At 51.4% G+C, this 26,649-nt stretch overlaps 1 protein-coding gene across 1 annotated transcript in view; it reads right to left on the bottom strand.

The window, feature by feature from the left end:
• Window positions 1-1,234: 1,234 nt before the first annotated feature.
• The window catches only part of AHNAK (AHNAK nucleoprotein), a 33,896-nt gene continuing 8,481 nt past the window's right edge, over window positions 1,235-26,649 (bottom strand). Inside the window, exons 2-5 of the mRNA XM_062598869.1 lie at window positions 25,702-25,795; window positions 25,427-25,580; window positions 24,788-24,975; window positions 1,235-24,271 (exon numbers count right to left, since the gene is read on the bottom strand). Of these exons, the coding sequence (XP_062454853.1) occupies window positions 2,171-24,271; window positions 24,788-24,975; window positions 25,427-25,580 (22,443 nt within the window). The 5' untranslated portion in view covers window positions 25,702-25,795 and the 3' untranslated portion in view covers window positions 1,235-2,170. The remainder of the gene's footprint in view (window positions 24,272-24,787; window positions 24,976-25,426; window positions 25,581-25,701; window positions 25,796-26,649) is intronic.

The following is a 26,649-nucleotide window of genomic DNA, read 5'->3' as shown; positions in this document are numbered from 1 at the left end:
CTATGATTCTGTGAAAAGCCAGATGGAGGGCTTTGCGGCCCATGAAAAGGCACATACAACAGTCTGGGAGGCCATTTGTCTCTATCCCAAACATAACCCTAGATCAGGGTTGGTGGCTGAGCAAGACCCTCAAAAAGGTGGAGGTGGCAGGGGAGGGAAAAAAGAAAAAAACTTCTTGCAGCCTCTCCTTACCTTGGGCAGCCCCTTTGAGCCCCACACCGATAGGAGTACTGGGCTTTGACCGTCTCTCCCAATACCAACTCCAACTCTAGATCCAACAGCAAAGAGGAATCTGGGGCGCACTACAAGGCTAACGGGGGGGGGGCAGCTGTGGGGAACAGAAGGTGAATAGAAGGTCCTAGGGCATTCTGAATAGAAAACGGAAGGCCCAAGGGAGCACCAACCAGCAAATGGAAAGGTTGAGAAGGGAACAGAGAGTAAATGGTGGTGCTAGGGCATACCAGAAAGCAAGCAGGGAGGTCTTGAGCAGATTAGAGGGCAAAAAAAGGCTTCTAGAATCCACTAAAAGACAAACAGAGGGATCCTGTTGTGATCTTGTGTGCCCTCTAAGGGCAAATAGAGGGGTCATAAGAAGAGAGGGCAAAAGGAGGACATTTGTGGTGCACCAAAAGATAACGATCAGCCGTGCCATGCCAGGCCAGATGGCTGGCTAGGAAAAGAACATGCCGGCACCTCTCAGGAGAGCACAGAGCTGACCGCTAGTTGAGTGCCAGCATGCCACAAAGACAGCGATGGTGGGTCACCTGTACACACTGTCTTTTTATGGTATTGATTTCACAACTTGGGAGATAAGCTAGGTGCCTCAGAGCTCCCAAGAATGCCAGCACAATATGCCAGGCAGCCCATAGCAGCCACCATGTTCTGGAAGAAGCCCTGGAGACAATGGGAGTAGCTCTGGAAACCCCGTAAGTAACACAGGGTTGAGGGAATCACCAGCATGAAAAAACAGAGTAGCCTCCAAAGCAATAGGAATGGAGGCATCAAGGCTAGCTTCAGAGCAACCCTCAGGACACTGGCCTGAGGAAGACGCCCAGAAAACCCAGACAGCCACAGTGCCATAAGGGGAGGCCCAGTGACAGGGCATCAGAACACTGGATTCTGCATCCTGTGGGGAGGCTAGTGAGCTGGTGAGTGTGGGCAGATGCCACAGTGGACAGAGTACCTTGAGACTCTCTAACCACCAAACTATGACTGTGAAAAAGCAAGCAAGCTGTTTTGGTGAGTCATGGTTAATAAACTTTTTATTTGCATTTTACAAGACCTTCTTACATTCTCAATTAATTTGCCATTAAAGTGCTGAAAGGATTATTTCTTTTTTCATTCGAGATACACTTGTTAACAGAAATTGTAACAAATACCAGAAGAGTGGCCATTGCAAGTTTTTATGCCACAACTGAGACAAGCTTTCTCTTATAATACAAATAATAAAACAAATGTATGCAGGCAACAAAGAACACATCAATAAAATTCATGCCCAGTCTTTGCAATGGGAATTTGCAATGATCTTTGAGACATACTTCCTGCACAAACTGGGTCAGCTATTTGTTCATTTAACTGTCCTTTCAATCTCACTGCATGACTCCTGAGGTTATTTGATACCATGTCCTTAAGCAACAAAACCATGGGAAATACATGGATTATTTTTTCTACCCCGTAATAGGAATTAAATTGACAATCTCAGTTGCATCTATATTTTACAATATTTTCAATATATCCGTTTTTGTGACAGAAACTTAAGCTCCACAAATAAAAGCCAAAAAATCATTAAAATGGAAGAAAGATTTCCATTAACCAAAACACTGAAAATATTCAATAAAATGAAAAATATCAAAATAGCTTGCTAGTAAATTTAAGATCTCAGCGTTTGCTGCACAAACCAAAGTCTCAAGCACAGAGAAGCTTCAAATGCATTGGATGGACTATGCATCCATCTCACCTCTCTTCCCATCCCTGCCTCCCTTCTGACCTTTCGATTCCTCTGTCACTTACCCAGAAGCACTGCCCTGTCACACGGGCAGCACAGGACATGACATTTCCTGCCAGGCCTTGCTCATTCTGTTGCTGAGGTTGAAAGTATCCCAAGCTACAAAATGTATATACAAACCCAGGAAGGGCTATCTATATACAGAGGCACTTATGTACAGACACACTACTCTTTCTTTTTCGCAACTGTCAGCTCCACTGCAGGCATGCGGAAGCCACCCTTTGTGCCACTATCATTGCTTGAGGAGGATGACAGGCGTGACTTTTTAGATGCTAATGAGACCCCACTACCCTGCATCTTTCCCGTCTCATCGTCACTTCCTGTTACCTCGTAAGAACCTTTAGTTTTTGACCCTATTCCCCCAAACGTTCCAAATTTCATTTTGGCCTGCTTCCCTTTGTCAGCACCTGAGCTGACATCAAGCTCCAGGGTTCCTGTCGGCATTGAACGGGAAGAATGGTCATCGCTGAAGGATGACGACCGATGACGTGTTTTCCTACTTTTAAAGAGGGAAAATTTCCCTTTGGCTGATGGGCCCTCTCCTCCATCTAGATCACCCTCTGCAGACCCCAGGCTCACCTTGGAACTCTTCAGATCTCCTTTTGATCCCGAAATGGACCCAGAAGCCTCTGGGGAGCCCATGGCACTGCCACTCTTTCCCTTCTGTTTTGTAAAATTGAATTTTGGCATTTTAATTTTGGATTTCTTTAGTCTGATATCTGGGTCTTCCAACTCAAGCTCTACAGCACCGGCATGAAGGCTAGCATCTGCCTGATGGAACTCTACATCAACCCCTACTTCTCTGCCCTTTATCTCAGGGTCTGAAAATACAAACTTAGGCATTCTCAGCTTAGGGAACGATACTTTTCCTAGGCTACCTTGTGGGATACTTGCACCAATGCTGGGAGCTCCAATTCCTACCTTTGGTCCAGTAACATGAAAAGCACCCCCACCAGCATTCACAGTAGCTGCCGACACATCTCCGGAAAGGGTGGCGCTACCTTTGATCTTAGGCCCTTTTAAATTCACGTTAAAATCTGACGGGGAAAGTTTTGGTGCAGATGCATCAAAGACAGGAGTGTCAAGGTGGACACCCACTCCAGACTTCTTAATGTCGATGCCAGACACTTCCATTTCAGTTTTTGGACCTTTGATTTCACTGGTGACATCTGTGTCAGCCTCTACATTTGGTCCTTTCAACTTCAAATCAACATCATGCAAGGAAACACCAGGTGATTGCATTTGAATTTTAGGCCCTTTCAATTCCACATCAGGTCCTCCCCACCCAATATCAACCCCTGAGCCCTTAAGGCCTCCTTTATCTTGCAGTCCTCCGAGACTAATACGCATATCAGAATCCTCGACAGAAGGGCTGGAAATGCCAAACTGGGGGATTTTGAGGGAAGGGAGTTTAATTGTGCCACCTAGACCTTCAAAGCCAACATCTGGAGCATCCACAGATACTTTGGGGGATTTAATGCCAGCAGAAACATCAAGGTCTCCTTTCAACTTTGGTCCTTTCGGGTTTACATCAAAGTCCGGAGCAGAAACGTCCACCGAGGGCCCTTTGATGTTGACACTCGGAATGCCGAGATCGACATTTGCACCTAAGGCTTTTATGCCAGCTTCCGTTTGTGGAATGGAGCATCCAATGCCTCCTTTCATACTCAGATCAGCTCCCTCCACAGTGGGGGATTTAAACTTTGGCATTTTAAACTTTCCTTCACAACCTCCAGTGTCAACATCTGGTGCATCCAGGCTGACCTTTTGCCCTTCAATGGAGCTTGAAACATCCAAATCTGCCTTTATTTTTGGTCCTTTCAGGTTTACATCAAAATCAGGTAGAGAGACCGTGGGTCCTTTTAGTTTTGTATCAACACCTCCAAGGCTCACTTCAGCTGAAGGGAGGCTCACGTTTCCTTCAACCGACGTGGCAGAGATGTCCAAGGTTGCGTCAGGCCTTTCCAGGCTGAGACCCGTTTTCCCCATCTTGGGCAATGAGACTGTGGGCAATTTTAGCCTTCCTTCTGGACCTACTAGTTCTACTGCAGGAACACTGACTTCACCTTTTACTTTTGGTCCTTTCACACTTAAGTCGAGGTCTGGCACTGTGACCGAAGGAACGGAAGCATGAATGGTAGGTTCTTTTAGGTCACCTTCAATTTTGGGTTTCTTCAGCCTCACGTCAGGAGCTTCAGCATCCATATTGAGACTCAGGCCTTTAACCTCACCTTTGAGGGTTGACATGGACACTTCCGGATCAGGCACTTTAAGTCCCCCTTCTGTTTTTGGGACTGCCACAGAAGCGTCCCCTCTGAATCTGTGTGATTTAAGATCAAATTCAACATCTGGGAAAGAGATCTTCCCAAACATGGGTTTCTTTCCTTTGGGAGACTTCACACTAACATCACCTTTTATTGTCACATCTGGACCAGCTACATTCATATCCAGATCTGGAGATTTCACATTTGCATCGAGCTCTCCACCAGCGAGATTCACATCAAATGCACCTTTCTTTCCTTTAACTTTAGGACCGCTCATATGAAGTTTAGGCATCTTGAATTTGCTCCTCTTACCTCTTCCAGACATACTCACATCAGGAGAGTCCACATTCAGTTCAGCCTCCGGAAAATCCACCTCTGCACCCGGAACCTTGATTTCTGCCTTTGGGCTTCTCACCCCAAACCCGAATTTCGGTTTCTTATGCTTGGGAAGTTTGACATTTGCCTCTAGGCCCTCAACATGCACATCGGGACCCTCAACATCAACTTCAGGACCTTTGACTCCAAATTCTGGGACTCTGATATCAATTTCAGGACCCTTTAGATTACCTTCAGTCTTTGGGGATGTAATATCAAAGCCTCCCTTTGTTTTATGGCCTTTCAAATTCAAGTCTATATCAGGCATTGAGATTTTAGGAACAGTTGCATGCATTTCTGGCATCTTAAGTTTAGGACTTTTCAGTTTTCCTTCTGAACCTTCAATGCTTACATCTGGGACACCGATATCTACCTTGGGACCTGAAAGGTCAGCCTCTGTCTTTGGCAGGTTTGTGTCCACCTCAGGGCCTTCCCCTTTAAAGCCAGGCATTCCAAACTTCGGCAGCTTCATTTTAGGTATTTTCAGTTTTCCCTCTGAACCGTGAACATCAACCTCTGCACGCTCGATATCTATTTTGGGGCCCTTAACATCAGTTTCAGGAGCCTTCACATCTATCTCGAGTTTTGGACATGGACCATCAACATTGTCTTTCAGCTTCGGTCCCTTTAGGTTCAGGTCTATGTCTGGCATAGAGATCTGGAGAGTCTTGACATGCATGTCAGGCGTCTTGATTCTGGACCCTTTAAGTTTTCCATCTGGCCCTTCAATATTTACGTCAGGTGCCTCAACATCCAATTTTGTGCCTTTGATGTCAACTTCTGGACATTGCAAATCCCCTTCCAACTTTGTTGCAGAGACATTCAGGTCTCCCTTCAGCTTGGGGCCTTTCAGATTAAAGTCAACATCGGGCACAGAAATCTTCGGTGTCTTGACATGCATTTCAGGCATCTTAAATTTGGGACCTTTTAGTTTTCCTTCCATAATCAAATCAGGAGCCTCTATATCTATGTTAGGGCCGGAAATTTCATTATCTCCCTTAGGCAGGTTCACATTCACATCTGCCCCCTCTCCTTTGAAGCCAGGCATTGCAAACTTGGGCATTTTTAATTTAGGCACCTTGAATTTAGGCTCTGGGCTGTCTATATCCACATCAGGGAGATCTATGTCTAATTTAGGATCTCCAATGATAACTTCTGGACCTTTCAGTTCACATTCCATTCCTGACACCGATGTATCCAAGTCTCCTTTCACTTTGGGGCCCTTCAAATTCAGATCAAAGTCTGGCATAGAGATTTTGGGAGCTTTAAAGTGCATGTCTGGCATCTTAAACTTAGGACCCTTCAGCTTCCCCTCAGGGCCCTCAATGTCCACATCAGGGGCCTCGATCTCAACTTTAGGGCTTTCCAGTTCAGGTGCAGAAACCTCCAAATCCCCTTTCAGCTTGGGGCCTCTCAGGTTCAGATCAATGTCTGGCATGGAGATCTTTGGTGTCTTGAAGTGCATTTCAGGCACCTTGACTTTGGGGCCTTTCACCTTTGCTTCTGGACACTCTAGGTCAACATCAGGAACATCAATATCCAGTTTAGGGCCTTTGATGTCAACTTCTGGGCCTTTCAACTCACCCTCTATTTTTGGAGCAGAAACATCCACATCCCCCTTCACTTTGGGGCCTTTCAGGTTCAGATCAAAGTCTGGCATGGAGATTTGGGGGGCTTTAAAATGCATCTCTGGCATCTTAAATTTGGGACCCTTTAACTTTCCTTCGGGGCCCTCAATATTAACATCTGGGGCACTGATATCCAAACCAGGGCCCTTAATATCAACTTTTGGTGCTTTCAAATCACCTTCCACAGCTGGCACAGACACATCCACATCCCCCTTCACTTTCAGACCTTTTCGGTTCATATCAATGTCCGGCACAGAAATTTTAGGAGCCTTAAAGTGCAACTCTGGCATCTTCAGTTTAGGGCCTTTCCATTTTCCTTCTGGTCCTTCGATCTCCACATTAGGAAAATCTATGTCTGCTTCAGGTCCTTTTATTTCCAGTTCAGGACCTTTCAAATCACCTTCTACTTTTGGCACATCCACCTCTCCTTTCAACTTTGGGCCTTTCAGATTCAAATCAATGTCAGGCATAGAGATTTTAGGCGCCTTGAACTGCATCTCCGGCATCTTGAATTTAAGGCCCTTCAGTTTGCCCTCTGGCCCTTTAATGTCCAGATCTGGAGCATCAATGTCCACCTTGGGAATGGAAATATCAAGTTCTCCCTTTGGAAGATTTACATCCATCTCCGTGCTGTCCCCTTTGAAGCCAGGCATTCCAAATTTGGGCATTTTGAATTTACCCTCTGGGCCATGAATGTCCACATCTGGCACATCAGTGTCAACCTTGGGGCCTCCAATATTGATGTCAGGAGCCTTAAAATCCTCTTCTAGTTTGGGGGCAGAAACATCTATGTCTCCTTTAAGCCTAGGACCTTTAAAGTTTACGTCAATATCGGGCATTGAAATTTTGGGAGACTTTATGTGCATCTCTGGCATTTTAAACTTGGGACCTTTCCATTTTCCTTCTGGCCCTTCAACATCCAGTTCAGGAGCATCGATGTCAACCTTTGGTCCTTTAATATTAACTTCTGGCCCACTCAAGTCACCTTCTGGTTTGGGCACTGAAAGATCAACATCCACACCTCCTTTCAGCTTAGGACCTTTCAAATTCAAATCAAAGTCTGGCATGGAAATATTGGGAGACTTGATATTCACTTCGGGCATTTTAAATTTGGGTCCTTTCAGTTTTCCTTCGGGGCCTTCAATGTCAAGGTCAGGGACCTCTACATCCACTTTTGGTCCTTTTATATCTAATTCAGATCCCTTCAGAACCCCTTCCGAATAACCGACATCCCCATCCCCCTTTATTTTGGGGCCTTTCAGATTCAGGTCAATGTCAGGCATGGAGAACTTAGGCATCTTTATGTGCATTTCTGGCATCTTGACTTGGGGGCCCTTGAGATTCCCCTCTGGCCCTTCAATTTCCAGTTTGGAGCCTTCCACGTCCAGCTTGGGACCTGAAACATCAAGGTCCCCTTTTGGAATGCTAATGTCCAGCTCCGGTCCCTCAGCTTTAAATCCAGACAAGCCAAATTTGGGCATTTTGAACTTGGGCATTTTGAGTTTACCCTCCAGCCCGTGAATATCTGTGTCAGGTGCCTCAATGTTGACTCTGGGCCCCTTGATATCCATGTCAGTTCCTTTCAGTTCCCCTTCCAACTTGGGACTGGAGACATCTATATCTCCTTTCAGTTTATGCCCCTTCAGATTTAGCTCCACATCTGGCACTGAAACCTTAGGTGAAGAAATACTCAGAAAAGGCATTTTAAATTTCGATCCTTTTGTTTTTGCCTGCACGTCCACATCCGGAGTATGACCATCAACTTTTGGACCAGATACTTCAATGTCAGGTTTTTTAAGTTTCACATCCATATCAGGGTTGGACACCTTAGGACCAGAAAACCCAAACTTTGGAAGTTTAAACCTGGATTTTTTAGATTTTCCTTCTATATCAAGCTTTGGTGTCTCAATCTCAATTTCCGGACCCTTCATGTCTAGCTTAGGAGTTTTCAGCTCACCTTCTATTTTTGGAACAGAAGCGTCAACATCAGCCTTAAATTTTGGACCTTTCAAATTTAAATCAATATCTGGCATGGAGATTTTAGGAACACTGAAATGCATGTCAGGCTTCTTGTGTTTAGGGCCCTTTAGGTTACCTTCCGCACCTTCAATGTCCAAATCAGGAATGCTAATATCTACTTTTGGACCTGTAATACCAAAGTCCGCTTCAGGTAGATTTACATCAACTTCCGGGCCTTCTCCCTTCAGCCCCGGCAGCCCAAACTTGGGCATCTTGAACTTGGGCATTTTGAGTTTTCCTTCTGGGCCGTGAATATCCACGTCGGGCGCCTCAATGTCCACTTTGGGGCCCTTGATGTCCACCTCGGGACCCCTCAGGTCACCCTCGAGCTTCGGGACAGACACGTCCACGTCACCCTTCAGCTTGGGGCCCTTCAGGTTAAAGTCAACGTCCGGCATGGAGATCTTGGGTGCCTTGATGTGCATTTCCGGCATCTTAAACTTGGGGCCCTTCAGCTTCCCCTCTGGCCCTTCCACGTCCAGCTCCGGGCCCTCGATATCCACCTTCGGACCGGAAACCTCCAGGTCTCCCTTTGGCAGGTTCACGTCCACCTCCGGGCCTTCTCCCTTCAGCCCCGGCAGCCCAAACTTGGGCATCTTGAACTTGGGCATTTTGAGTTTTCCTTCTGGGCCGTGAATATCCACGTCGGGCGCCTCAATGTCCACCTCGGGACCCCTCAGGTCACCCTCGAGCTTCGGGACAGACACGTCCACGTCACCCTTCAGCTTGGGGCCCTTCAGGTTTAAGTCAACGTCCGGCATGGAGATCTTGGGTGCCTTGATGTGCATTTCCGGCATCTTAAACTTGGGGCCCTTCAGCTTCCCCTCTGGCCCTTCCACGTCCAGCTCCGGGCCCTCGATATCCACCTTCGGACCGGAAACCTCCAGGTCTCCCTTTGGCAGGTTCACGTCCACCTCCGGGCCTTCTCCCTTCAGCCCCGGCAGCCCAAACTTGGGCATCTTGAACTTGGGCATTTTGAGTTTTCCTTCTGGGCCGTGAATATCCACGTCGGGCGCCTCAATGTCCACTTTGGGGCCCTTGATGTCCACCTCGGGACCCCTCAGGTCACCCTCGAGCTTCGGGACAGACACGTCCACGTCACCCTTCAGCTTGGGGCCCTTCAGGTTTAAGTCAACGTCCGGCATGGAGATCTTGGGTGCCTTGATGTGCATTTCCGGCATCTTAAACTTGGGGCCCTTCAGCTTCCCCTCTGGCCCTTCCACGTCCAGCTCCGGGCCCTCGATATCCACCTTCGGACCGGAAACCTCCAGGTCTCCCTTTGGCAGGTTCACGTCCACCTCCGGGCCTTCTCCCTTCAGCCCCGGCAGCCCAAACTTGGGCATCTTGAACTTGGGCATTTTGAGTTTTCCTTCTGGGCCGTGAATATCCACGTCGGGCGCCTCAATGTCCACTTTGGGGCCCTTGATGTCCACCTCGGGACCCCTCAGGTCACCCTCGAGCTTCGGGACAGACACGTCCACGTCACCCTTCAGCTTGGGGCCCTTCAGGTTTAAGTCAACGTCCGGCATGGAGATCTTGGGTGCCTTGATGTGCATTTCCGGCATCTTAAACTTGGGGCCCTTCAGCTTCCCCTCTGGCCCTTCCACGTCCAGCTCCGGGCCCTCGATATCCACCTTCGGACCGGAAACCTCCAGGTCTCCCTTTGGCAGGTTCACGTCCACCTCCGGGCCTTCTCCCTTCAGCCCCGGCAGCCCAAACTTGGGCATCTTGAACTTGGGCATTTTGAGTTTTCCTTCTGGGCCGTGAATATCCACGTCGGGCGCCTCAATGTCCACTTTGGGGCCCTTGATGTCCACCTCGGGACCCCTCAGGTCACCCTCGAGCTTCGGGACAGACACGTCCACGTCACCCTTCAGCTTGGGGCCCTTCAGGTTTAAGTCAACGTCCGGCATGGAGATTTTGGGTGCCTTGAAGTGCATTTCCGGCATCTTAAACTTGGGGCCCTTCAGCTTCCCCTCTGGCCCTTCCACGTCCAGCTCCGGGCCCTCGATATCCACCTTCGGACCGGAAACCTCCAGGTCTCCCTTTGGCAGGTTCACATCCACCTCCGGGCCTTCTCCCTTCAGCCCCGGCAGCCCAAACTTGGGCATCTTGAACTTGGGCATTTTGAGTTTTCCTTCTGGGCCGTGAATATCCACGTCGGGCGCCTCAATGTCCACCTCGGGACCCCTCAGGTCACCCTCGAGCTTCGGGACAGACACGTCCACGTCACCCTTCAGCTTGGGGCCCTTCAGGTTTAAGTCAACGTCCGGCATGGAGATCTTGGGTGCCTTGAAGTGCATTTCCGGCATCTTAAACTTGGGGCCCTTCAGCTTCCCCTCTGGCCCTTCCACGTCCAGCTCCGGGCCCTCGATATCCACCTTCGGACCGGAAACCTCCAGGTCTCCCTTTGGCAGGTTCACGTCCACCTCCGGGCCTTCTCCCTTCAGCCCCGGCAGCCCAAACTTGGGCATCTTGAACTTGGGCATTTTGAGTTTTCCTTCTGGGCCGTGAATATCCACGTCGGGTGCCTCAATGTCCACTTTGGGGCCCTTGATGTCCACCTCGGGACCCCTCAGGTCACCCTCGAGCTTCGGGACAGACACGTCCACGTCACCCTTCAGCTTGGGGCCCTTCAGGTTTAAGTCAACGTCCGGCATGGAGATCTTGGGTGCCTTGAAGTGCATTTCCGGCATCTTAAACTTGGGGCCCTTCAGCTTCCCCTCTGGCCCTTCCACGTCCAGCTCCGGGCCCTCGATATCCACCTTCGGACCGGAAACCTCCAGGTCTCCCTTTGGCAGGTTCACGTCCACCTCCGGGCCTTCTCCCTTCAGCCCCGGCAGCCCAAACTTGGGCATCTTGAACTTGGGCATTTTGAGTTTTCCTTCTGGGCCGTGAATATCCACGTCGGGCGCCTCAATGTCCACCTCGGGACCCCTCAGGTCACCCTCGAGCTTCGGGACAGACACGTCCACGTCACCCTTCAGCTTGGGGCCCTTCAGGTTTAAGTCAACGTCCGGCATGGAGATCTTGGGTGCCTTGAAGTGCATTTCCGGCATCTTAAACTTGGGGCCCTTCAGCTTCCCCTCTGGCCCTTCCACGTCCAGCTCCGGGCCCTCGATATCCACCTTCGGACCGGAAACCTCCAGGTCTCCCTTTGGCAGGTTCACGTCCACCTCCGGGCCTTCTCCCTTCAGCCCCGGCAGCCCAAACTTGGGCATCTTGAACTTGGGCATTTTGAGTTTTCCTTCTGGGCCGTGAATATCCACGTCGGGTGCCTCAATGTCCACTTTGGGGCCCTTGATGTCCACCTCGGGACCCCTCAGGTCACCCTCGAGCTTCGGGACAGACACGTCCACGTCACCCTTCAGCTTGGGGCCCTTCAGGTTTAAGTCAACGTCCGGCATGGAGATCTTGGGTGCCTTGAAGTGCATTTCCGGCATCTTAAACTTGGGGCCCTTCAGCTTCCCCTCTGGCCCTTCCACGTCCAGCTCCGGGCCCTCGATATCCACCTTCGGACCGGAAACCTCCAGGTCTCCCTTTGGCAGGTTCACGTCCACCTCCGGGCCTTCTCCCTTCAGCCCCGGCAGCCCAAACTTGGGCATCTTGAACTTGGGCATTTTGAGTTTTCCTTCTGGGCCGTGAATATCCACGTCGGGCGCCTCAATGTCCACCTCGGGACCCCTCAGGTCACCCTCGAGCTTCGGGACAGACACGTCCACGTCACCCTTCAGCTTGGGGCCCTTCAGGTTTAAGTCAACGTCCGGCATGGAGATCTTGGGTGCCTTGAAGTGCATTTCCGGCATCTTAAACTTGGGGCCCTTCAGCTTCCCCTCTGGCCCTTCCACGTCCAGCTCCGGGCCCTCGATATCCACCTTCGGACCGGAAACCTCCAGGTCTCCCTTTGGCAGGTTCACGTCCACCTCCGGGCCTTCTCCCTTCAGCCCCGGCAGCCCAAACTTGGGCATCTTGAACTTGGGCATTTTGAGTTTTCCTTCTGGGCCGTGAATATCCACGTCGGGTGCCTCAATGTCCACTTTGGGGCCCTTGATGTCCACCTCGGGACCCCTCAGGTCACCCTCGAGCTTCGGGACAGACACGTCCACGTCACCCTTCAGCTTGGGGCCCTTCAGGTTTAAGTCAACGTCCGGCATGGAGATTTTGGGTGCCTTGAAGTGCATTTCCGGCATCTTAAACTTGGGGCCCTTCAGCTTCCCCTCTGGCCCTTCCACGTCCAGCTCCGGGCCCTCGATATCCACCTTCGGACCGGAAACCTCCAGGTCTCCCTTTGGCAGGTTCACGTCCACCTCCGGGCCTTCTCCCTTCAGCCCCGGCAGCCCAAACTTGGGCATCTTGAACTTGGGCATTTTGAGTTTTCCTTCTGGGCCGTGAATATCCACGTCGGGCGCCTCAATGTCCACCTCGGGACCCCTCAGGTCACCCTCGAGCTTCGGGACAGACACGTCCACGTCACCCTTCAGCTTGGGGCCCTTCAGGTTTAAGTCAACGTCCGGGATGGAGATCTTGGGTGCCTTGAAGTGCATTTCCGGCATCTTAAACTTGGGGCCCTTCAGCTTCCCCTCTGGCCCTTCCACGTCCAGCTCCGGGCCCTCGATATCCACCTTCGGACCGGAAACCTCCAGGTCTCCCTTTGGCAGGTTCACGTCCACCTCCGGGCCTTCTCCCTTCAGCCCCGGCAGCCCAAACTTGGGCATCTTGAACTTGGGCATTTTGAGTTTTCCTTCTGGGCCGTGAATATCCACGTCGGGTGCCTCAATGTCCACTTTGGGGCCCTTGATGTCCACCTCGGGACCCCTCAGGTCACCCTCGAGCTTCGGGACAGACACGTCCACGTCACCCTTCAGCTTGGGGCCCTTCAGGTTTAAGTCAACGTCCGGCATGGAGATCTTGGGTGCCTTGAAGTGCATTTCCGGCATCTTAAACTTGGGGCCCTTCAGCTTCCCCTCTGGCCCTTCCACGTCCAGCTCCGGGCCCTCGATATCCACCTTCGGACCGGAAACCTCCAGGTCTCCCTTTGGCAGGTTCACGTCCACCTCCGGGCCTTCTCCCTTCAGCCCCGGCAGCCCAAACTTGGGCATCTTGAACTTGGGCATTTTGAGTTTTCCTTCTGGGCCGTGAATATCCACGTCGGGCGCCTCAATGTCCACCTCGGGACCCCTCAGGTCACCCTCGAGCTTCGGGACAGACACGTCCACGTCACCCTTCAGCTTGGGGCCCTTCAGGTTTAAGTCAACGTCCGGCATGGAGATCTTGGGTGCCTTGAAGTGCATTTCCGGCATCTTAAACTTGGGGCCCTTCAGCTTCCCCTCTGGCCCTTCCACGTCCAGCTCCGGGCCCTCGATATCCACCTTCGGACCGGAAACCTCCAGGTCTCCCTTTGGCAGGTTCACGTCCACCTCCGGGCCTTCTCCCTTCAGCCCCGGCAGCCCAAACTTGGGCATCTTGAACTTGGGCATTTTGAGTTTTCCTTCTGGGCCGTGAATATCCACGTCGGGTGCCTCAATGTCCACTTTGGGGCCCTTGATGTCCACCTCGGGACCCCTCAGGTCACCCTCGAGCTTCGGGACAGACACGTCCACGTCACCCTTCAGCTTGGGGCCCTTCAGGTTTAAGTCAACGTCCGGCATGGAGATCTTGGGTGCCTTGAAGTGCATTTCCGGCATCTTAAACTTGGGGCCCTTCAGCTTCCCCTCTGGCCCTTCCACGTCCAGCTCCGGGCCCTCGATATCCACCTTCGGACCGGAAACCTCCAGGTCTCCCTTTGGCAGGTTCACGTCCACCTCCGGGCCTTCTCCCTTCAGCCCCGGCAGCCCAAACTTGGGCATCTTGAACTTGGGCATTTTGAGTTTTCCTTCTGGGCCGTGAATATCCACGTCGGGCGCCTCAATGTCCACCTCGGGACCCCTCAGGTCACCCTCGAGCTTCGGGACAGACACGTCCACGTCACCCTTCAGCTTGGGGCCCTTCAGGTTTAAGTCAACGTCCGGCATGGAGATCTTGGGTGCCTTGAAGTGCATTTCCGGCATCTTAAACTTGGGGCCCTTCAGCTTCCCCTCTGGCCCTTCCACGTCCAGCTCCGGGCCCTCGATATCCACCTTCGGACCGGAAACCTCCAGGTCTCCCTTTGGCAGGTTCACGTCCACCTCCGGGCCTTCTCCCTTCAGCCCCGGCAGCCCAAACTTGGGCATCTTGAACTTGGGCATTTTGAGTTTTCCTTCTGGGCCGTGAATATCCACGTCGGGTGCCTCAATGTCCACTTTGGGGCCCTTGATGTCCACCTCGGGACCCCTCAGGTCACCCTCGAGCTTCGGGACAGACACGTCCACGTCACCCTTCAGCTTGGGGCCCTTCAGGTTTAAGTCAACGTCCGGCATGGAGATTTTGGGTGCCTTGAAGTGCATTTCCGGCATCTTAAACTTGGGGCCCTTCAGCTTCCCCTCTGGCCCTTCCACGTCCAGCTCCGGGCCCTCGATATCCACCTTCGGACCGGAAACCTCCAGGTCTCCCTTTGGCAGGTTCACGTCCACCTCCGGGCCTTCTCCCTTCAGCCCCGGCAGCCCAAACTTGGGCATCTTGAACTTGGGCATTTTGAGTTTTCCTTCTGGGCCGTGAATATCCACGTCGGGCGCCTCAATGTCCACCTCGGGACCCCTCAGGTCACCCTCGAGCTTCGGGACAGACACGTCCACGTCACCCTTCAGCTTGGGGCCCTTCAGGTTTAAGTCAACGTCCGGGATGGAGATCTTGGGTGCCTTGAAGTGCATTTCCGGCATCTTAAACTTGGGGCCCTTCAGCTTCCCCTCTGGCCCTTCCACGTCCAGCTCCGGGCCCTCGATATCCACCTTCGGACCGGAAACCTCCAGGTCTCCCTTTGGCAGGTTCACGTCCACCTCCGGGCCTTCTCCCTTCAGCCCCGGCAGCCCAAACTTGGGCATCTTGAACTTGGGCATTTTGAGTTTTCCTTCTGGGCCGTGAATATCCACGTCGGGTGCCTCAATGTCCACTTTGGGGCCCTTGATGTCCACCTCGGGACCCCTCAGGTCACCCTCGAGCTTCGGGACAGACACGTCCACGTCACCCTTCAGCTTGGGGCCCTTCAGGTTTAAGTCAACATCCGGCATGGAGATCTTGGGTGCCTTGAAGTGCATTTCCGGCATCTTAAACTTGGGGCCCTTCAGCTTCCCCTCTGGCCCTTCCACGTCCAGCTCCGGGCCCTCGATATCCACCTTCGGACCGGAAACCTCCAGGTCTCCCTTTGGCAGGTTCACGTCCACCTCCGGGCCTTCTCCCTTCAGCCCCGGCAGCCCAAACTTGGGCATCTTGAACTTGGGCATTTTGAGTTTTCCTTCTGGGCCGTGAATATCCACGTCGGGCGCCTCAATGTCCACCTCGGGACCCCTCAGGTCACCCTCGAGCTTCGGGACAGACACGTCCACGTCACCCTTCAGCTTGGGGCCCTTCAGGTTTAAGTCAACGTCCGGCATGGAGATCTTGGGTGCCTTGAAGTGCATTTCCGGCATCTTAAACTTGGGGCCCTTCAGCTTCCCCTCTGGCCCTTCCACGTCCAGCTCCGGGCCCTCGATATCCACCTTCGGACCGGAAACCTCCAGGTCTCCCTTTGGCAGGTTCACGTCCACCTCCGGGCCTTCTCCCTTCAGCCCCGGCAGCCCAAACTTGGGCATCTTGAACTTGGGCATTTTGAGTTTTCCTTCTGGGCCGTGAATATCCACGTCGGGTGCCTCAATGTCCACTTTGGGGCCCTTGATGTCCACCTCGGGACCCCTCAGGTCACCCTCGAGCTTCGGGACAGACACGTCCACGTCACCCTTCAGCTTGGGGCCCTTCAGGTTAAAGTCAACGTCCGGCATGGAGATCTTGGGTGCCTTGATGTGCATTTCCGGCATCTTAAACTTGGGGCCCTTCAGCTTCCCCTCTGGCCCTTCCACGTCCAGCTCCGGGCCCTCGATATCCACCTTCGGACCGGAAACCTCCAGGTCTCCCTTTGGCAGGTTCACGTCCACCTCCGGGCCTTCTCCCTTCAGCCCCGGCAGCCCAAACTTGGGCATCTTGAACTTGGGCATTTTGAGTTTTCCTTCTGGGCCGTGAATATCCACGTCGGGCGCCTCAATGTCCACCTCGGGACCCCTCAGGTCACCCTCGAGCTTCGGGACAGACACGTCCACGTCACCCTTCAGCTTGGGGCCCTTCAGGTTTAAGTCAACGTCTGGCATGGAGATCTTGGGTGCCTTGATGTGCATTTCCGGCATCTTAAACTTGGGGCCCTTCAGCTTCCCCTCTGGCCCTTCCACGTCCAGCTCCGGGCCCTCGATATCCACCTTCGGACCGGAAACCTCCAGGTCTCCCTTTGGCAGGTTCACGTCCACCTCCGGGCCTTCTCCCTTCAGCCCCGGCAGCCCAAACTTGGGCATCTTGAACTTGGGCATTTTGAGTTTTCCTTCTGGGCCGTGAATATCCACGTCGGGCGCCTCAATGTCCACCTCGGGACCCCTCAGGTCACCCTCGAGCTTCGGGACAGACACGTCCACGTCACCCTTCAGCTTGGGGCCCTTCAGGTTAAAGTCAACGTCCGGCATGGAGATCTTGGGTGCCTTGATGTGCATTTCCGGCATCTTAAACTTGGGGCCCTTCAGCTTCCCCTCTGGCCCTTCCACGTCCAGCTCCGGGCCCTCGATATCCACCTTCGGACCAGAAACCTCCAGGTTTCCCTTTGGCAGGTTCACGTCCACCTCCGGGCCTTCTCCCTTCAGCCCCGGCAGCCCAAACTTGGGCATCTTGAACTTGGGCATTTTGAGTTTTCCTTCTGGGCCGTGAATATCCACGTCGGGCGCCTCAATGTCCACTTTGGGGCCCTTGATGTCCACCTCGGGACCCCTCAGGTCACCCTCGAGCTTCGGGACAGACACGTCCACGTCACCCTTCAGCTTGGGGCCCTTCAGGTTAAAGTCAACGTCCGGCATGGAGATCTTGGGTGCCTTGATGTGCATTTCCGGCATCTTAAACTTGGGGCCCTTCAGCTTCCCCCCTGGCCCTTCCACGTCCAGCTCCGGGCCCTTGATATCCACCTTCGGACCGGAAACCTCCAGGTCTCCCTTTGGCAGGTTCACGTCCACCTCCGGGCCTTCTCCCTTCAGCCCCGGCAGCCCAAACTTGGGCATCTTGAACTTGGGCATTTTGAGTTTTCCTTCTGGGCCGTGAATATCCACGTCGGGCGCCTCAATGTCCACTTTGGGGCCCTTGATGTCCACCTCGGGACCCCTCAGGTCACCCTCGAGCTTCGGGACAGACACGTCCACGTCACCCTTCAGCTTGGGGCCCTTCAGGTTTAAGTCAACATCCGGCATGGAGATCTTGGGTGCCTTGAACTGCATTTCCGGCATCTTAAACTTGGGGCCCTTCAGCTTCCCCTCTGGCCCTTCCACGTCCAGCTCCGGGCCCTCGATATCCACCTTCGGACCGGAAACCTCCAGGTCTCCCTTTGGCAGGTTCACGTCCACCTCCGGGCCTTCTCCCTTCAGCCCCGGCAGCCCAAACTTGGGCATCTTGAACTTGGGCATTTTGAGTTTTCCTTCTGGGCCGTGAATATCCACGTCGGGCGCCTCAATGTCCACCTCGGGACCCCTCAGGTCACCCTCGAGCTTCGGGACAGACACGTCCACGTCACCCTTCAGCTTGGGGCCCTTCAGGTTAAAGTCAACGTCCGGCATGGAGATCTTGGGTGCCTTGATGTGCATTTCCGGCATCTTAAACTTGGGGCTCTTCAGCTTCCCTTCTGTAACTTCCAGCTCAGTATCAGGAACATCGACATTTAGTTTTGGTTCTTTGAGGGCAATTTCCGTTCCCTTTAAGTCCCCCTCTAATTTTGGAAGGGTAATGTCCACTTCCCCTTTCATTTTTGTGCCCTTCATATTTAGGTCAATGTCTGGCATAGCAATTTGGGGTGTCTTGAAATGTATTTCGGGTAGCTTTAATTTGGGACCCTTTGCCTTTCCTTCTGGACATTCCAGCTCTATGTCAGGAACTTCTACATCCACTTTTGGACCTTTTACATTTACCTCAGGCCCTTTCATGTTGCCATCTAACCCAGGAATTGAAACATCCATGTCTCCTTTCACTTTTGGACCTTTCAGGTTCAGATCAAAGTCCGTCATGGAGATCTTGGGAGCCTTAAAATGCATGTCAGGCTTCTTATATTTGGGACCTCTCAGCTTCCCCTCTGGGACCTCTATATGCACATCAGGAGCTTCTATGTCCTGCTGAAGACCTCTGATATCCACCTCTGGACCTTTCAAGTCACCCTCTAGTTTGGGAGCTGAAACCTCCAAATCCCCTTTCAGCTTGGGGCCTCTCAGGTTCAGATCAATGTCTGGCATGGAGATCTTTGGTGTCTTGAAGTGCATTTCAGGCACCTTGACTTTGGGGCCTTTCACCTTTGCTTCTGGACACTCTAGGTCAACATCAGGAACATCAATATCCAGTTTAGGGCCTTTGATGTCAACTTCTGGGCCTTTCAACTCACCCTCTATTTTTGGAGCAGAAACATCCACATCCCCCTTCACTTTGGGGCCTTTCAGGTTCAGATCAAAGTCTGGCATGGAGATTTGGGGGGCTTTAAAATGCATCTCTGGCATCTTAAATTTGGGACCCTTTAACTTTCCTTCAGGGCCCTCACTGTCCATGTCAGGAACCTCTATGTCTACTTTGGAACCTTTAAGGTGCACATTGGCCTCCTTCAAATCACCCTCTATTTTTGGTACAGACACATCCATTTCTCCCTTCATTTTGGGACCTTTCAAATTGAAGTCTACATCAGGCATTGAAAATTTAGGTGCCTTAATATGCATTTCAGGCATTTTAATCTTGAGTCCTTTCCCTTTTCCCTCAGGACCTTCAATATCAAGATCAGAAATGTCTACATCTAATTTTGGACCTTTAACATTCAAATCGGGTCCTTTCAAATCACCTTCTACTGTTGGAACAGAAACATCAGTGGCCCCCTTCACTTTGGGCCCCTTCAGTTTCAGATCAATGTCAGGCATGGAGATCTTGGGAACACTGAAATTCATTTCCGGCATCTTAACTTTGGGACCTTTCAGTTTTCCTTCAAGACCCTCACTGTCTGCAGTTGGCAACTCAATATCCACCTTCGGACCGGAAACCTCCAGGTCTCCCTTTGGCAGGTTCACGTCCACCTCCGGGCCTTCTCCCTTCAGCCCCGGCAGCCCAAACTTGGGCATCTTGAACTTGGGCATTTTGAGTTTTCCTTCTGGGCCGTGAATATCCACGTCGGGCGCCTCAATGTCCACTTTGGGGCCCTTGATGTCCACCTCGGGACCCCTCAGGTCACCCTCGAGCTTCGGGACAGACACGTCCACGTCACCCTTCAGCTTGGGGCCCTTCAGGTTAAAGTCAACGTCCGGCATGGAGATCTTGGGTGCCTTGATGTGCATTTCCGGCATCTTAAACTTGGGACCTTTCAGTTTTCCTTCAGGGCACTCCAAATCAATATCAGGTGCCTCCACATCACATTTGGGCCCTTTAAAGTCTATTTCTGGCCCTTTGAAATCACCTTCTACCTTAGGAACAGTAATATCCATTTCTCCTTTCATTTTACGTCCTTTTATGTTCAAATCTACATCTGGCATGGATATTTTAGGTGTTCTAATGTTCAGCTTCGGCATCCTGAACTTAGGTCCTTTCCATTTTCCTTCTGGTCCGTCAGTGTCTAATTCTGCCTCTGGTCCAGAAATACCTATTTCACCTTTTGGCAGATTTACGTCTATGTCAGCCCCCTCAAACTTTGGGCCAGACACATTAAAATGAGGCAACTTTACTTTAGGCGTTTTTACTTTCGTTTCTGGACATTCCAGGTCAACACCTGGGACCTTGACATCTATTTTTGGACCCTTGATAGTAACACCACTCTCTTTCAAGTCCCCTTCTATCTTTGGAGCAGAAACATCCATCTCTCCTGTCACCTTATGCCCCTTCAGGTTCAGATCAACATCAGGCATGGATATTTTAGGTGCTTTGATGTTGAGCTTAGGCATTTTAAATTTGGGGCCTTTTATTTTCCCTTCTGGGCATTCCAAGTCTACATCAGGCAAATCAACATCCACTTTGGGACCTTCCACATCCATTTTGGGCCCCTTGAGGTCTCCATGGGTCTTTAGACCAGAAATATCTGCATCTCCTTTCAGTTTGGGGGCCTTCAAACTGAGATCTACATCTGGCATGGAGATTTTAGGTGTCTGAATATTTAGCTCAGGCAATTTAAATTTGAGACTTCTTGCTTTTCCTTCTGGCCCTTCAATGTCCAAGCTTGGCACATCAGTGTCTACCCTGGGACCAGAAACACCCACCTCACCCTTTGGAAGCGTCACATCAATGTCAGGGCCCTCTCCCTTCAGGCCGGGCACCCCAAACTTGGGCATTTTCAGCTTAGGCATCTTCAGTTTACCTTCTGGGCCATGAATGTCCACGTCTGGTGCTTCGAGGTCAACTCTGGGGCCTTTGAGGTCAAGTCCAGGTGCTTTCAGCTCCCCTTCTAGTCTGGGGCCAGAAACATCTAGGTCTCCTTTCACTTTGGGGCCTTTCAGATTCAAGTCAATGTCAGGCATGGAGATCTGTGGGGTCTTGACGTGCATCTCTGGCATCGTCACTTTGGGGCCTTTGAGTTTTCCTTCGGGGCCTTTGATGTCTAAACTAGCAATGTCAGCATCTACCTTTGCACCAGAGACTTCTACACCTCCCTTAGGAAGTTTCACTTCCACTTCTGGCCCCTCTCCTTTCAGGCCAGGCACCCCAAACTTGGGCATTTTCAGTTTAGGCATCTTCAGTCTACCCTCTGGGCCGTGAATGTCCATGTCTGGTGCTTCAAGGTCAACTTTGGGACCTTTGAGCTCTAATCCAGGACCCTTCAAATCAGCACCTACCAAGGGGATGGAGACATCCACATCACCCTTCACTTTGGGGCCTTTCAAATTCAGATCAACATCTGGCACAGAGACCTTTGGTGCGTCAATGTGCATCATCTCAGGCATTTTCAGCTTGGGGCCTTTCAGTTTTCCTCCTGGCCCTTCAATGTCCAAGCTTGGCACATCAGTGTCTACCCTGGGACCAGAAACACCCACCTCACCCTTTGAAAGCGTCACATCAATGTCAGGGCTCTCTCCCTTCAGGCCGGGCACCCCAAACTTGGGCATTTTCAGCTTAGGCATCTTCAGTTTACCTTCTGGGCCATGAATGTCCACGTCTGGTGCTTCGAGGTCAACTCTGGGGCCTTTGAGGTCAAGTCCAGGTGCTTTCAGCTCCCCTTCTAGTCTGGGGCCAGAAACATCTAGGTCTCCTTTCACTTTGGGGCCTTTCAGATTCAAGTCAATGTCAGGCATGGAGATCTGTGGGGTCTTGACGTGCATCTCTGGCATCGTCACTTTGGGGCCTTTGAGTTTTCCTTCGGGGCCTTTGATGTCTAAACTAGCAATGTCAGCATCTACCTTTGCACCAGAGACTTCTACACCTCCCTTAGGAAGTTTCACTTCCACTTCTGGCCCCTCTCCTTTCAGGCCAGGCACCCCAAACTTGGGCATTTTCAGTTTAGGCATCTTCAGTCTACCCTCTGGGCCGTGAATGTCCATGTCTGGTGCTTCAAGGTCAACTTTGGGACCTTTGAGCTCTAATCCAGGACCCTTCAAATCAGCACCTACCAAGGGGATGGAGACATCCACATCACCCTTCACTTTGGGGCCTTTCAAATTCAGATCAACATCTGGCACAGAGACCTTTGGTGCGTCAATGTGCATCATCTCAGGCATTTTCAGCTTGGGGCCTTTCAGTTTTCCTCCTGGCCCTTCAATGTCCAAGCTTGGCACATCAGTGTCTACCCTGGGACCAGAAACACCCACCTCACCCTTTGGAAGCGTCACATCAATGTCAGGGCCCTCTCCCTTCAGGCCGGGCACCCCAAACTTGGGCATTTTCAGCTTAGGCATCTTCAGTTTACCTTCTGGGCCATGAATGTCCACGTCTGGTGCTTCGAGGTCAACTCTGGGGCCTTTGAGGTCAAGTCCAGGTGCTTTCAGCTCCCCTTCTAGTCTGGGGCCAGAAACATCTAGGTCTCCTTTCACTTTGGGGCCTTTCAGATTCAAGTCAATGTCAGGCATGGAGATCTGTGGGGTCTTGACGTGCATCTCTGGCATCGTCACTTTGGGGCCTTTAACATCTATTTCAGGCATATCCATTCTCAGTTTGGGGCCTTCAATATCCATCTGAGGTCCTTTCAACTTGCCACTTATCTCTGGGATAGAAACATCCACCTCTCCTTTCAGCTGAGGTCCCTTCACATTAGTGTCCATATCTGGCATGGTTACTTTGGTAGGCATTGAAATACCAGGCCCTTTCAAGTAACCTTCTGGACATTCAAACTCAACATCAGGAGCCTTAACATCAATCTTGGGTCCTTCCGAGTCAAAGCCAAGTCCTTTGATATCCCCTTCTATTTTTGGGACTGTGACACTCGCATCTCCCTTCAGGTGAGCACCTTTCAGATTCAGATTTACATCAGACATAGATATCTTGGGTGTTTCAGTCTTCCTGAATTTGGGAGCTTTCCATTCTCCTTTGATGGAAACATCAGGCGTGTCACCATGTACCTCAAGTGCTTCCAGTCCCATCTCCCCCTTTGGGAGCACCACTTCCACGGTAGGACGTTCTCCTTGGGAGTCCAATGCAGTAAATTTTGGTAGTGTCATATGGGGTATTTTTAGTTTTCCCCTGCCACCTTGGATATCTGTGTCAGGAGCTATGAGCTCAGTACTGGGTCCTTTGATATCCACTCCAGGGACTTCCAGTGCTGAGGAAGGGAGTTTCACAGCACCTTTCAGCCCCATATCCACCTGTGGCTTTGTGACTTTAACTCCTTCCCCTGAAGAGGATGAAACTCTGGAGCCCATGATATGGGCAGATGGGGCAGGAACATCCATGTGAGGAGTCTGCAACTTTGGCATGGGAATGTCCGTGCCTCCCTGCATAGCCTGAACATCGATGCCAGAACCCAGAGTGGAAAACCCAAATTTGGGCATTTTCATAGCAGGAATCTTTATTTTTCCAACATCGACATCTGGACTTTCGACCATCGGTAAAGAAATATCCACTCCAGGGGCTTTGGTATCTCTCTGAATACTAGGGCCAGGAATATTAGCTTGTGACTGTTTGCCCCCTAGCGGTTCTCTTTGGATATCCATGCCAGAAACGTGCATTTTACCATCCAGTTTGGGGCCCTTAGCATGAAAATCTGCATCCAGGTTTCCTGTCTGTCCATTTGCATGAGTTCTGGGAAGGCTGCCTTCAGGGCCGTGGAATTCAGTACCAGAAATGCTAAGTCCTGGCACCTGCATTGTAACAGATTTTCCAATTTCCCCACCTGGAATTTGGATCTCTGACAGTTTAGAGTCCATCTGAGTCCTCAAGTGAACACCGGTGACTTGTGTCCCTGAAACAGTTATCTCAGGCTTTCCAACCTGAGCCTTGCCCATGTGGACATCCAGCTTCCTGGTTGAGGATTCAATTGTCGGTCCAGTGTATGAAATGCCAGGAGATGCCCCTCTGATGTCCATACTCAAGTCTGTTTGCATGTTTTTCCCAGACAAATCTCCTGATGCAATTTTGATCACAGTTTTCCCAGGCTCTGTTTCAACATCGGTCTTTGTGACATGGGTGATTTCCTGTTTTGGGATCCCAGTTTTAAAATCTGGGCTGCTGGTGTCGATACTCTTTGCTCCTTCATGCCTACTAACGTCGACAGTGTATGCTGTGACCTTTCTGGTGACCGTAATGGTCCTGCTCTGGGTTCCACCAGACTCTATTTCTAGTGCATCATCCGACTTCAGTCGTGGTTTAATTTTCTTTGTGTAAATCCTCCTGTACTCATCATCATCCGCACTCTGAAAATAAAAAGACATTTATTAGCACAATGGAGTTGCGCCTGCCTTTATCTTTGTTGCATGGGAAATTCATGCCTGGAAGGAGAGCATATACATCCTAGCTAGGCACAGCATGTAAGCTTACTCTGGGATCACGGCATGGTCAGGGGGGAGGGTGCCGACTGCATTCTTTCCCTTACAAGCTGCTGCTTGCCCATGGCACGCAATCTCTAGGGTTAGGATCGTGCTCTTCCCTGCTGTCACCAGCAAAGAGCCTTTTTTTTTTTTTAGTTGGAGCTACAGGCTAAGGTTAACAGAACAGCTAGTGAACTCTGCTTCTCCTCATTGTATAGGTTCTGGATCTCTGCAGGTGGCCATGCAATGCTGCAGTGTTCCTCTATGGCAAGTAGTTTCCTGGCACCAGGATTCTTGCTGTTGAGTAGTGCAGACCTGACCTCCCAGAGGGAGAGTGCACAAACTCCAGGCTGCTTCCCCCACCTTGTTCCTTGCCAGTTTCCTGCACTGGGTAACACTTACCAGAACAACTTCTGGGCTGCTGGCTGCAAATACGTCGTGTGACCATGACTGTCCCGGCAGTGGAGACTTGTCCCCTTTTCGCTGCAAACGCAGACCCACAGTGTGGTGGCCCATGCTGTTGAGCAGCTGCGTGACTTCCCCAGACTGCAAGTTGTCAAAATAGATTGTAGCACTCACAATCTGATCCCCTGTAAGTGCAAACAGAGAGGCAAAGGATGAGCAGGGCCCATGGCCTAGGAACTGCATGTGACAGAGCAAAATGGGAGCGCTTGTCCAAGAAAGGCAGCTGACCTGAAAGGTGATTACTTTGCAGAGTCTCTCTCCCTACTACCCAGAGATTGAACATGAAGACCTACTGTGAGGGGAGTGGCCTGCTGGAAGGGTGGGCAAGAATTGCATTGAAAGAGGAGGCAAAGCAGGGAGCAGCCTCAAAGACCCATTATCACCACAAGTGAAGCTGGCAGCAAAGGTGCCAGAGCAGCAGGGTCATTTCCTGGGAAACATACAGGGGAAGCAATCAAGGCACTGCAAAAAGACAAAATGGACACAGAGCACCTAGGCTTCCCAAAAGACCCCTCTCCCTTCCTTGTGACAGCCTCCCCCATCCCCATGAACTGCGCCCACAGTGCAGGCTCACACCTTCCTTCACGACTCCCATTTTGGCAGCAGGGGAGTTCTGCTGCACTTGCTTCACAAAGACTCCATCATCAGTCTGGTCAATGGTGATCCCGTGGGAGCCACTGCCTTGCCAGCTGGGGAGGAGGATCTCCCGGGTCTCCTCTTCCTTATCCATCTGGAGGATGAAAGGCATAGGATTAAAATGGAATCACATCAGAGGAGTTTCAGATATGGGGCACTGGGAAAGCAAACCTCTTATTCATAGGCAGAATTTAAAGCAGCTCAGTTGCACTGACCTTGCTGGGACTCTGGTCCTGGCTGGAACCGCCCCAGGAATTCCTCTGCCTTCACTTGTGGACTTTTCAGCAATCGTTGTTTCACCTTCCCAACCTGGCGGAGAAATCAGAGAATGTCCACATGAAGCACCTGCTTTTCTTCCATTTCTCCTTCCTGTGCCACCTTTCATACACAGGCAGGGAAGCCCTTTAAGGAAGGGCTGGAGCCCAGTGAACAAAAAGTAGGTGTGCCCAAGCCGCTCATGCTGTGGCAATACTGCAAATCTGGCATCTTCAGTTGCTTAGGTGGCAGGGAAAAGCTGCCTGTGCATGAGAGCTAAACATCACTGCAGCCAACAGCAGCAACCACAGGGATTTGGGGTCTGGGGGAGACATGCTGTCCCCAGCTGCAGGCTGCCACACGTTTGTCCTGGACTGCAACCTTCAATGCAGACAAGTTCCTCTCCCTGATAATGAGGCACTCTTAGTAATGATATACATTCCTGTCATTATATTGAAACTGCAGTTAAGTTCAAACTCTGGACAGGCAGGAAATATAAAAGCAAGTCACTTAGTAACATCAGTTTTTCTATTTCATTCACACCTCTTTGCCCTCTGAACCACCTAGCCCCAGCAGAGCAGGATGTGTTCACTCGTACCTATAATCCAAAAGGAAGCAAACATCAAGGGGACACATCAACAGAGCCAGTTTCCTTTTGTTCTGCTTCTCTTGCCTCAGCTGCATTTGCAAAGTGCCAGTACTGGCAGCTGAGGAGATCTGGTAGCACTGCCTGGCTCCTGCCAGCAACACCCACAAAAGCTGCCCCACCTTTCCTCTTCCCCTAACAAACAAGGCAAAGAAGTTTTTCCATTTCTAGCAAACTTCAGGCACGCACAAGCCAAAAACAAAAAAAAGAAATCCTTCTTCAAATGCAACTGGATAGGTTACGAAGGGCAGAGCCAGTACGT

This window comes from Rhea pennata, chromosome 38, assembly GCF_028389875.1.
Source record: "Rhea pennata isolate bPtePen1 chromosome 38, bPtePen1.pri, whole genome shotgun sequence".
Lineage (NCBI taxonomy): Eukaryota > Metazoa > Chordata > Aves > Rheiformes > Rheidae > Rhea > Rhea pennata.
Note: the sequence above shows the minus strand (reverse complement) of the source record. Positions and strands in the feature narration are given on the sequence as shown.